Here is a 12,918-nt window from a genome sequence, read left to right on the forward strand (position 1 = left end):
CATGCGAAGGAGCTTGTTAAGAAATTTTCGAATGATTGATAAAGCAATTTCAATTAATAACTTATTGAGATAACAAGCAAAATTCCTCAAAGAATTCTTAGTTTTCAACTAGCTTAGGCGAGGAAGTACATGTAGAATAGCTAAACTCAAAGATAACCAAAGATAGTAGCAATACCAAAAGCTATTAATCAACAATCCACAACTTAATAACGAGAGTTTTTACCTTGGGGAATGTATCACTCAACTACACTAGGCTTAGCGGAAGAAGGATTTTAGCAAACCCGACGATGCCACGAGAACGGTAGCAACCACAACGAACTTGATCCACGGGAAGGTTATCGGTGTCGAGGATGATGGAAATGATCGACTGTCGATGCTCCAATTGTAGTTTGGATGTCGGCGGTCGATGACACTTGCAAGCGTAGGAACCACTCGTTCCAAGTAATCTCCCACGGTGGCGTCGTCTTCAAATCCTACGTCAAGAATGGTGACCGTAGGATAGTCAAGCTTCCATCGGCATTGAACACGAGACCCCACTCAAACTCCGGATCCGCCATGCATGCTTGATGTTGGAGAATCCTTCAAAGGAGAAGAGATTTAAGTGAGGGTGAGAGAGAATCCTTGCGTTGGAAGAGGGGAAGATGAGGGAGGAGAGGCCAGCGGGATTTCCAAGGAGGAAGAAAAGGTTTCGGCCAAGGTGGGAGAGGGTGGGAATCTAGGTTATATGAGGATGGCAAGAGACTTACTAAAATCTGAAATTAAATTCAGATTTTAGTAAATTAGGAGGGAGTTATTTGAAATTATTTTCAAATTTCAAATATAATTAAGGGAGATTGATGAGCCATTAATGGAGCCCATTAAAGAAGGGGGGCCGGCGGTTTCCATAGAGGAGGGAGAGGAGTTTCTATTCAAAAACCTGAATTATTCCCAGGTTTTAATGGGGAATTAGGAGGGAAAAATATTTGAAATTGATTTGAAACTTATGTGTCATCAATGCATTAATGGGAGGCATTGATTGGGCTCCATCCAAGACTGGCCGGCGGCTTATAGGGGGGGAGAAATTGATGTGGGGACAATGAAAAGCTTTCCAAATCAGCACACAAGATCTAGAAAAGAGTATGAAGAAATCCATTTGAATTTGAATTTCGTCATGAAGCGTTTTCAAAACTTTTCTAATTTGGAAATTCCAAAATTGGCAAGATTTTGAAATTCAAATTTTGAATTTTCAAAATTTGAATTTGAGGGGAATGGGAGATGAGGTCGATGGTTGAAAGGTTCACGGACGGATGGTGGTGGTGGGGTGGCCGGCGGCCAAGAGGAAGCTAAGGCCGGCGGTTGGGGGAAGAGGAAGGAGGGATCGGATGTCGGGGATAGACCACGAGCCACGGACTCTTCCAATGACTGGTGGGTATTGCTTTTCGCCCTCACCTTGGGCTCTCGTTCTCCTCTCTAGCTCTCCACAAGAAGAAGAAGAAGACAAGATAATCAAAACAAATTTTCATTCATAATATTCATTTGTCTATTACAAAGCATGAGACCCCTATAAATAGGTCTTCAAACATAAGGAAATAAAAGTACTCAAATGCTCTTTGGGCTACAATAAGACAACACTCTCCATAGGGGTAAACTAGGAAATAAAAATGCCAACTAAGTAAAACATAAATACATCAAAAATTAAAGGCTCTGAATCGTAGCCGTCGATCGGCGCCGTCTCCGGCGATACACATGCTTGAATCTCTAATCGATGTCCACATCACTATTGCTTTGTTATTATCCAGTTATCTTTAATAGTGTATTTTCTTACTTTCCTTTTTTTAGCAATTCTTTGTAATTTCTTGTTATTAAACTCAGTTCATTGATTTGTTATATGATTTTTGCTTAAAAAACTGTCAAGATTGGTATGAATTTGGCCTTGGCCTAATGGTTCATGCCTTAGCCACCAACATTAGGTCATGTGTTCTATCCCTATTATTCACATTGCTGTTTTCTTCTTCAAAAAAATTAAGCATACATTTTGTTGGTTCTTGTATCAAGAGCTTGGCTCCTTTTTTTTTCTCATACTAAAATATGTGTCTAGCATTGTGCCCACTTTATAAAAATATTTGGGATGTCTTTCTATCATTAAAAAATGTTAAAATTTGCAGTAAACCCAAGTTCCTGAAGCTTTGCATGGATTAGAGCTCCACCAGGATCAGAGCCTCCATCATATATTTCTTGCTAGTTTTAATCTTCTTTGCCATTAAGCTTATCTTCAAGAAACAAATTGATTAAGGGAAATTCCATCTGAACGTCCACCATGCCTCTTCTCTGTGTAGCGCACTCTTGTGATCTGCCTTGCTGTTATTTGACTTGACTTGGAGCTTAATATTAATTAGTAGATTTGACTTTATTGTTGGACCCGCTCCCTTCCTTCCACGATGATGGTTGGCCTCGCTCCTCTCCTTCCTCGATGCCATTGGTTCAGACCGCATTGCATCCACAACATGCCCAACAATATAAGTTGTGTCATTTTCTTAATGTCTTTCTCTCTGATTACCTCCTCAAGCAGCCCTCTTTCTGCTCATGAATGTCCACTTTCTCTTTGCTTGTTGTGTCCGAAGTTGCATCTTACTTAAAAGTTTGTACTTGAATTCCCACATCTACACATCGCTCTGTAGCATTATGCATCACCCACGTCCTGGCTTATCCTCGCACAGTTCGTACCTCTCGCTTGTGATTTTAGTGTATTGCTCTGCTTGCATCACACTCCTATAGTCTCACTTGCTTACACACTAAAACACCATTGCATGCAATCTTAATCCAGTTAAATCCTTCTTGTAGCCACAAATCTTTAGCATTATCCCCATTCTTCGTACAATGATCTCATATAAATCCTCCTCAACACTCATCCAAGCTCCAACAATCTTACAAATTGTAATAGTAACCTTGCAAATAGTTTAATCTGATTGATCAACCCAATTCCCAAATTGCATAACACAATCGTAAATCAAAATGATAAAGAAAAAGCTCTTTAGCTTGTTAGTACCTCTATCTTTTTAGTACAACGCATGAAGATTGTCAAGTTTCCGAGATATCTTTATTGATAAAGTGATTCTATCCCTTAGTCTCGTCCTTCGTGGATTGATTTCTACAACAACAACAACAATATCAAGCCTTTATCCCACTACGTGGGGGTCAACTACATAAATCCTTTTTCTCCATTGTGCATATTAAAAGTTAAATTCTCGGTTAAATCTAATAAAGAAAGGTCATTCCTAATATTTTCTAACAAAGTCTTTTTTGGTATGCCTCTACCTTTCTTTTAACACAAGTCAAATCTAATACCTCTACTCTCCTAACCGGGTCATCGGAAGGCCGCTGTTTTATGTGACCAAACCATCTAAGGCGACTCTCTCTAATCTTATCTTCTACTGGAGCTACTCCAACCGTTTCACATATATGCTCATTTCATATCCTTTCTCTAAGGGTAAAGCCACTCATCCACCTGAGCATCCTCATCTCTGCCACACTTAACTTAGTATTATGCTTCTCTTTTAATGGCCAACATTCGACACCATAAAGCATTGCAGGCCTCACCACCATCTTATAGAATTTTTCCTTAAGTTTGAGGGGTGCTTTTCTATCACATAACAAGCTCTATGCATTTCTCCACTTCAACCATCCAACTTGAATTCTGCTGATAATATCCCCATCTATTTCACCGTCACTCTGAACAATAGATCCAAGATATCTAAAACATGTACTCTTATTAATGACTTGATTGCCCAAAGTCACAATCCCCTCACTAGGTCTATTACTACTAAAATTACACTCCATATATTCCGTTTTAGATCTGCTCAAGCGAAAACCTTTAGACTCTAAGGTTGATCTCCATAATTCATATTTACCTTCAACTCCCTCTCTAGTCTTATCAACAAGAAGAATATCATCAGCAAAAAGCATACACCAAGGTACATCCTGTAAAAATGTCTAGTGAGAACATCCATGACTAAAGCAAAAAGATATGGGCTTAAGGCTGATCCTTGATGTAACCCAACCGAAATAGGGAAATACTTGGTCAAACCACCTTGTGTTTGAACACAAGTAATAGCTCCTGCATACATATCTTTAATGATTTGAATATAAGCATTATTAACTCCTTTATTTTCAAGAACTCTCCATAGCACTTCTCTTGGAACTTTATCTTATGCTTTTTCTAAATCAATAAATATCATATGTAGATCCTCCTTATTTTCTCTATATTTCTCTATCAAACCTCTTAATAAATGTATTGCTTCCATAGTTGACCTACCCGGCATGAATCCAAATTGATTTTGAGAACCATTTGTATCACGCCACAACCTATGCTCCATAATTTGCTCCCATAGTTTTAAAGTATGACACATTAACTTAATTCCATGGTTTAAAATTGCGCAATATGAGGCTCGCCTTGAGGCCCGCTTTGCGCAATTCCAGTAAAAAATGCCTCAATGCTTACGCCTTGAATTTTTTTATGAGGCTTGCGCCTCAACTTGGTTGAGGCCCGCCTTGAGGCCCTCTTCGCCTCACTGGCATGAGGCTTACGCCTCACACTATATATATTAAAACATAAATAAATCTTGAAGTAAATGCCCGACATTGTACTCTATAGGAGAGGAGGAAAGGGAGAAACCAGTTCACCATAATGATGATTCAAATGAAGAACCCCTTAGTGATGACAGTGCTGATGACTTATAAGTTCTTATGTGATATTTCATTGCTATTTATTTTTGGAAATTGGAATTATATGTTAATGAAAGGAATACTGGGATTTGGGAAAGATAGAATTTTGAGTTGAACTATATTTCATGTTGTCTTATTATTGAGATATTTTTTATTTCACTTCATATCTTATGCTTTTTTATGTTTTATATTATTCTCTCATTAGTATATAAAAAATTTATCATTTTATGTTTACGCAATCTTTTGATTTTGAGGCTTACGCCTCGCCTCACGAATGAAAAACGCCTCAATACTCGAATACACAATTTTAAACATTGCTTAATTCCTCTATAATTCGCACAATCTTGTGCATCACCTTTATTCTTAAAAATGAAAATTAACACACTCATTCTCCACTCATCTGACATCTTTTTAATCTTGAAAATAATTTATTAAAATGTTTAGTAAGCCAAGAAATACCTTCATCTCCTAAGAATTTCCACACCTCTATTGGAATATCATCAGGTCCAACAATTTTAGACTCTAACTTCGGTTTTACTAATACGCCGAAAAAAACAGGAATCTTTATTTTCATTTAGGGTGCTAAAGTCACTACAGTCAATCTTATTTTCACAATCTTCTTTAAAAAGTTTAGCGTAATATCTCATCCACCTTTGTTGAATATCATCTTTTAAGAAAAATATTTTTTGATCTTCATCCTTAATACACTACACTTGAACTAAATCCTTACTACTCCTATCTCTTTGTTTGACTAACTTATACATATATCTTTCTCCCTCCTCAGTATCTAATCTATTATATAAATCATTAAAAGCTAATGTCTTTGCATCGCATATTGATTTCTAATTCATATTAATTTTTCGAAATGTATTCCTCATTCATCTCTCTTCTTCAGGATTGGTTTTATTGATTTTGCTATATAATTGAATATCTCAAGTTCTTCCTTGACAAAATATAAATCCTTCGGATTACAATTATTTATAAGCCAGTGGAATTGATGAAGTGCAAGTACCTTTAAGTCTTTGGTTATGAGTTTGTTTTCTCTTCACTTTTAGTATGTTAAATGTCTCAGTTGAGATTAATTTGGCATTTTCCTTTTTTCTAAGATAATTTTATTAAATTTCATTAAGTCCTATTTCTATATAGGGCCTAGGAGCTTGTAATTTAGTAATGAGAGGTTTTGATGAATTGAAGCCCTTTTGTGGATTCAATTGCTGTTCATCTTATTGGTATGACTTTCTTTTGATTCTGTCTGCCACATGCCTCCCTACCTTTGTGGTGCTCATTCATCTGTTCCATGGTCTCCTCCTCTCAGCCTTGCCAATTCTTCATCTATATTAGGTTTGTTTATTTTTTGACGGTGTCAAAAGGTGTGATTGTGTAATAGGTAGTTAGAAAGTATAATTACAAAAGTTTAACTTCAAATCTCCGTTAGCAAGACTTGTGGCTTGAACTTTTTTTTTTTTTTTAATAATTTGAGATTGTTTTCTTTCATTTGCCTCACCCTAACCGCTTATTATTTCTTAACTGTCACTTACCTTTTTAAAAACAAAATGGAAATTTCAGCTTCCTCTAACCTTTATCAACTCCTTTTCAACTCTTCCCCAACAAACGTAACTAAGAGGAGGAAAATATCATAACTGGAAAACTGATTGAATAAGTAACACACCTGGGCTGATTGAAAGAATAATCAAAATAAATAAAGAAAAATCAAAGGAAAATATGAGAAAAGAGATAGTCCACGAAGCTCACAATCCTTTACATTTTTTTTTTAAAATTCCGTGATGTTTACTAATTTCCATGAATAATCAATTTTTATCTATACTTGATCTTTATTACGCCCCTGCTCTCCTAGATTGCCAACTAATTCGCTATAGCATACTTTTCTTATCACGCTTTTCTTTTTTGTTTTTGTAGTCATCACGAAACAAAAATTTTGTGCTGTCGATTCTCTCTATAGGTATCACTTTATATATCATGTGATTATGAAAACAGGACTACAATGAAGATGGAAAGCTTACCTATGATGAGTTTAGCACCTTAATCAAAGTATTCGGTAATCAAGTAGCGGCATCCAAGGTTTGTGCAGTTTTTATGCACGTATAAAATTCCTTTATAAAGCACACTTCTTATGCTGTTTAATGGATCATTATGCTTTGTAGAAAGAAGAGCTATTCAAGTTGGCAGACAGTAATGGAGATGGTGTTGTGGATATGGATGAATTGGCAACTCTTCTGGCTGTTGAGCAAGAAGAGTAATGATCTAATATTTTTCACTATTTTGATTATTTTCTCTGAAAAATGGATGATCATCTTCATTGTTGATATTCTTTAAAGCATGGATGTGACATTGTAAATTTTAGAAAATATGGAATAATAACTCAAATATGGAGTTTCAATGTTTATTAAAAATAAGTAGCGCATCCATACAAACATCTATTATACATTATTATTGTATAGCCAAGCAGGAGATAGAAATATGACGTTTAATTGGTCGACGGACTAAATTGGACAAATGTGTATTCAGGACTAAATTGGCCATGCGAGTATAGTTAGGGTATTATTTTGAGATTTAATTTAAGAAATGTGTAAGGGACAAAGTTATCAAGGGGAAATTATAGACTAGAATGATTCAGAACCTAGAAAGATCTCATTTCAAGTTATAGTTGGTTAGTGGCATAAGTTGTGTTCTACAAGTGGTGTCCCTTTTTAATGTTCAAATGTTGAAAAATTCACAGGACAAGAGAAGAATGAGAAACACTAAATAGCACATGTGAGAGTGCCCTGATTTGTTGATTTTTTTTCGGGTATTGGCTTTAGAACTCTACAGAGTGTGTTTGTGCTTCCAGGATATTTCTGTAGATTTTGTGTCGTTCTTTATAATTTGTTTGCAGGTCTGATCTCTAGTCATTTTCTACTGCAGAGAATCACTCATCAGCAATTGCCCTGTATGCGGCGAGGCTCTTGGAAAATTTGATAGGATGAATGATATAATTCACTTGACTTTATGCTTTGATGAGGGAACTGGAAATCAGGTCATGACAGGGGGGTTCCTAACAGATATGCAGGCTTCTTATGGGTGAGATTTCATTTCTTATGGCATAGGATACTTTTATCATCCATCTCAATTACATTAATGCGTTACCACTCTTCTGGAGATGGATGTTGGATATTCAGAACTATGTACTCAACATCGGAGTAAAACATTACTTTTTTTCCCTACTTTACTACACTAGGTGGATGTTTAAACTTAGCGAATGGGCTCATTACTCATCTTATGGCATTGGCCTCAAGTCTGGATCAAGTGCCTCACATATATTGGTATGTTCTTTTTTGTCAATTAGTGTCATCTTATCATTAATTGAAACTTCTACCACAGTAATATTTGGTATAACTCTATTATTAGCTTCTGCATGTCATTGATTGAGCTTATGTGTATGTCAAACTTCAATTTGAATTTATGAAAATTGAGGTAAATTAAATAGTATCCTTCTATTCCATGTTTTTCTTGTATTCTAGAGTTGCGCTTATAGACTGAAAATTCAACTGCAATGCATGCTTATTTTGCTTGCAGTTTTAGATGTTATGGTGAGATGTTTAATGTTCCATTTTTGAAAAACAATTGTACGAACAATTTCTTTGTTTTGCAGTATGTATCACTATGCAACTATATATTTGCAGTATGTATCACTATGCAACTATATATTACTGACCCATCAAATTATGGTCCATATCTTGTATCGACTATTTTCTAATTTAACTTATATTTCTGCTTTAGCACCATTATAATTTCTTGTTGCAAAATATCAAAATATTGAAGTAGCTTGGAGAAGATAGGCGGATATTCAAATTGAAGAACTTTGATCCACTTCTGTTTAGCTCGAAGTTTATACTAAATCCCTCTCTCTGGTTGATTGTTACTTTTGATAATGAATTGTGAAATAGAATTGCTATATTAAAACGGTTGTCAGAGCAAGAAAATGATTTAGTTATTATAATATATCCTCATAATTGAGGATATTCTTCATATCATTAACTTGATTATTTTGTTCTTTCTATTTGGCTATATATAAGCACCTGTATTAATTCAATCATATATGGCACAAAAAGCTTCTCTCTCTACCATGGTATGAGAGCCCTTTGAGCTCTTACCTTAGATCCCTCCCTCCCTCTTCCACTTTTTTTTGTCCCCATCTAGCTGCAACACTCACTTACATCCACTACTCTTGCCCATAGCTGCTGTGTTTGTAGCTTTGGTACGCTCAATTGTGTTATACCGGTCCCACCTGAATCGGCCTAGGCGGCCCTAGACAAAGGGCTGGTCCAATTTTTCAGCAGGCAGAAGCCTGCTGTTTCCGCCCAAGGCAATTCCCGCCCGCTTGGGGTGGGGTCCACTGCTTGAATAGAGAGAGAAATGGGCGGCTATGAGGGATTTTGAATTAGGGGAGGGCTGTTTAGTCTTTTTTGGAGATTATTGTATGTTTTTTTTTTTTTTTGTCCTGAGAGATTATTGTTTGCTTTAAGTAGATGGGAGTGCATTAGGGTTAGGATCATCTATGCTTTGCTGAATTTTTTGTGTCCACTGCTTGAATAGAGAGAGAGAAATGGGTGGCTATGAGGGATTTTGAATTAGGGGAGGGTTGTTTAGTCTTTTTTGAGAGATTATTGTATGTTTTTTTTTTCCTGAGAGATTATTGTTTGCTTTAAGTAGATGGGAGTGCATTAGGGTTAGGATCATCTATGCTTTGCTGAATTTTTTGTTGGAGGCTTTGGCGTCTTGGGCTCTAGTGACGTCTAGAGATTTGGGAGGGAACGATCCTCTTGAATTGAGGATCAATTATATCTTGGTATTTTTCTTCCACTTTCATCAATTATTATGTGTTTGCTCGCTGTTTGCTTGATTTGTTTGGAGAATCTTGGGAGAAAATAGTTGAAATCCAATATATTGGTAAGAAGCATCGGAGTTCTACATGTGTTTCCTATCAAATTGATATCAAATCAGTGTTCGGGGCTAAAATTTGGATTAATTGGAGTGATTTCTGCAGCAGATTTCATCATATTCACTGGTTTTTGCTGTTTTTCTGGTTAAATTCCTGAATTTTGATTTTAACATCGATCCGGGTGTTGATGGCGGCCAAAAAGGTTGATGCTTTGGAAGAACTTCTCGAGGGGGAGAAGAGCTAAATCAAAGAGACAGTGGAGGATAGAATTTCCTCCATGGAAGTCAAATTTTCTGACCTTCAGGAGATGGTGAAGAAGATGTTGGAGCATCAAAACCGAACGGCAGTGTCAGAAGCAAGAGTGTCGGGAGGAAGAAATACAAACTCTAAAAATCGTAGTGATGAAAATGATGTGGAGATGTTGGAGGGAGAAGGGAGAAGTCCCCATCTAGAATCTTTCCAGAAGGAGGAATGCGGTGGAATGTATGGGGAGAGGCATGGATATGTGGAGCATGAGTAAAGGGGTGTTGATTTGGAAAGGAGGGAGATTATGGCTGGAGAGGTGCTGATTTTGAAGGAAGAAAGGGGAAATAGAAGAAGGGTTTGGGTACGAACGAGGAAGGGAGGATCGGGATACTTATGGGGGGTGGGGGGCACTTGAGGAAAGGGGAAATTATGGAGGAATTAGAGAAAATGGGGGAGATCCGAAGGCCAGGGAGTTGAAGATGCCCATTTTTGAGGGAGAGGATGCACACGGGTGGATTTGCAAGGTAGAGAGATATTTCGTCGTCAATGGGTTGATAGAGGAGGAGAGATTGATGACAGCCGACCTATGTTTGGAATGTAAGGTGTTGACTTGGTACTAGCAGAGATATTTGTGGCGGTCCATACAGAGTTGGAGGGAGTTCAAAGAGTGCTTATTGGAGTGTTTTCGATCTAGTAGAGGAGGAGACTTTTTTGAACAATTCTTTGTCTTGATACAGGAATGCTCGGTGGTAGAGTACCATGAGAGATTTGAATACCCGACGAGTTGATTGGATCGGCTTTCTGAGACCGTCATGGAGGGAAATTTCATCAAGGGGCTCAAATCAGAGATCCAAGTAGCAGTGGTTTAGACCGAACCACTATAAATCATGTGTCGTTTATTTCACTGCTTTTTATTTTCTGCATTTTTTTGTTGTTTAAAAATTGTGGCTGAAAAGCTTTTTATAAAAATTCATTAAAGTTTAATTTCGGTTCAATTTATCTAAAAGAGGGATATTTTTTAAATTCCAATTCACCCTCCTCTTGGTAGCTTTGGGACATTAACTTAGGTTTAACAACCTATTCACTAGACTCAACACTTAGCACCCAAGGGGCCTACATTGGACAACCTTCGTGAAACTTTGAGGGAGAAGCCTGTAGTGGGGGAAACTTCAAAAAGATGACTAAGAGGGAAATACAGGAAAAGTGGGCGAAGGGATTATGCTTCAGATGTGATGAGAAGTATACTCCGGGGCATAGGTTCAGGGACCAAACTCTTCAGTTCTCACCGTCTGTGATGACAAGGAAGCTAAGGGAGATGGGAGTGAGACATGGGTAGAGGAGGATAAGCTGCATCTAGCCGTAGCAGAGGTCTCCCTAAATTCAGTGGTAGGATTCACTCTGAGTCATAAAATGAAAGTAAAGGGAGAAATATCAGATAGGGAGGTGGTGGTGTTGATTGATAGTGGGACTACCCATAATTTCATCTCCAACTAGGTCGTGGACTAATTGGGGGTGACATTGGTGGATATAGGGGCTATGACTGATGTTGGGTATGAGGAAGGTGGAGACGTTGACTGGTCTTGACATAAGTCTTTTATCTTCAATTTGCTCGTGGCAAGTGTTAATTTAATTTAAATATTCCTTTTTTATTTCCCTTAAAAATCTAGTAGCCCTTCGGCGTCCCCTCCTTACAAAGGGAGATTGAGAGGGCACTTGTTCTTCAAATCCGCCTGTCCGGATAAGATTCGACGATCGAGGAGTTTGGGACATTGATTGGTCCTGGCATAAGTTTTTGATCTTCAAGTTGCTCCTGGTACATGTTAATTTGATTTAAAAATATTCCTTTTTTGTTTCCCTTAAAAATATGGCAGCCTTTCGACACCCCCTCCCTGCGAAGGAAGGTTGGGAGGGCACTTTCCCTTTCAATTTACCTGATTGGATAGTATTAAGTGGCCTAGGTCTTCGGACGTTAATTAGTCTCGGTACGAGTCTTCGGTGATCCCTATCGTAGTGCCTATTTTAGTATTATTATTATTTCTTTTATATATATATATATATATATATATATATATATATATATATATATATCTGTGTGTGTGTAAAATGACGTAATTCCCTCGCTATATTCTTTATACTCTCACGAACAACTTCCCACGTTCTCTTGACGTCAAGTTTGATAGATGTTATATTATATTATTGAAGTTATTTTATGAAAATTTTTTAAGCTTGTTTTTTTTTGAAGTCCCCGTCAATGTAGATTTTGTCAAGGTTAGGCAAAACACAGATTAATAATGACGTCTACTAGAAGGTCAAGTAAGGAGACGGATTAAGTTTTTGATAGTACAGCGACCGGGGTTAAACCAGGATGATGGATCGTAATTTAAATTTCATCCTATAAATGACATCTATAAGTGATATATAATATCATATCAATGCTTTGAATAATGGTAACCCGTTTATGTAAAAGATAAATAAACTTCATACATAATATTAATACTCCTAGTAAGTTGTTTAATGTCAAAAATATTTATCTATTAAATTTAATTCACTTTTAATATAAGAAATTAGTGTCACTTATGCCAATTTAAGAGACTATTACTATAAATAATTGCACTGAATTTATGGGTTATTTATTTGTTAAGATAAATATATTACACTTATGTTAATATACAACATTTAAGTTTAATATTACATCAAATAAAATTCATTTTAATCCTTAATAATTACAAAATAGATAAAAATTGTTGTTTTAATATTATTTATTAAAATAATGATTTAATGAAATAGGATAAAAATTTAAATATTTTAACTAAAAATTAAACATGTTGGTTGCAATATATGATATAAAAATAATAATTTTTTTTTTAAATATATAGTGGACTGTGTCCCACATCTTACTTGGGTTCTTATGTTTATACGGTTATATATTATATAGTTTTTTTTGGTTTCAACATTGAGCTAAAAAATCACCTGGACTGGTGGGGCTATTAATGAAAAAGTTTGGATTCGATATATATTTTAGCAATGATATA

The 12,918-nt window shown here is 36.4% G+C and overlaps 1 protein-coding gene across 1 annotated transcript in view; it reads left to right on the forward strand.

The window, feature by feature from the left end:
- The window catches only part of LOC110110073 (phosphatidylserine decarboxylase proenzyme 2), a 118,260-nt gene that overhangs the window by 27,694 nt on the left and 77,648 nt on the right, over positions 1-12,918 (forward strand). Inside the window, exons 8-11 of the mRNA XM_020841376.2 lie at positions 6,697-6,780; positions 6,864-6,955; positions 7,624-7,779; positions 7,937-8,021. Of these exons, the coding sequence (XP_020697035.1) occupies positions 6,697-6,780; positions 6,864-6,955; positions 7,624-7,779; positions 7,937-8,021 (417 nt within the window). The remainder of the gene's footprint in view (positions 1-6,696; positions 6,781-6,863; positions 6,956-7,623; positions 7,780-7,936; positions 8,022-12,918) is intronic.

This window comes from Dendrobium catenatum, unplaced genomic scaffold (genome assembly GCF_001605985.2).
Source record: "Dendrobium catenatum unplaced genomic scaffold, ASM160598v2 fragScaff_scaffold_1428, whole genome shotgun sequence".
Classification (NCBI taxonomy): Eukaryota; Viridiplantae; Streptophyta; class Magnoliopsida; order Asparagales; family Orchidaceae; genus Dendrobium; species Dendrobium catenatum.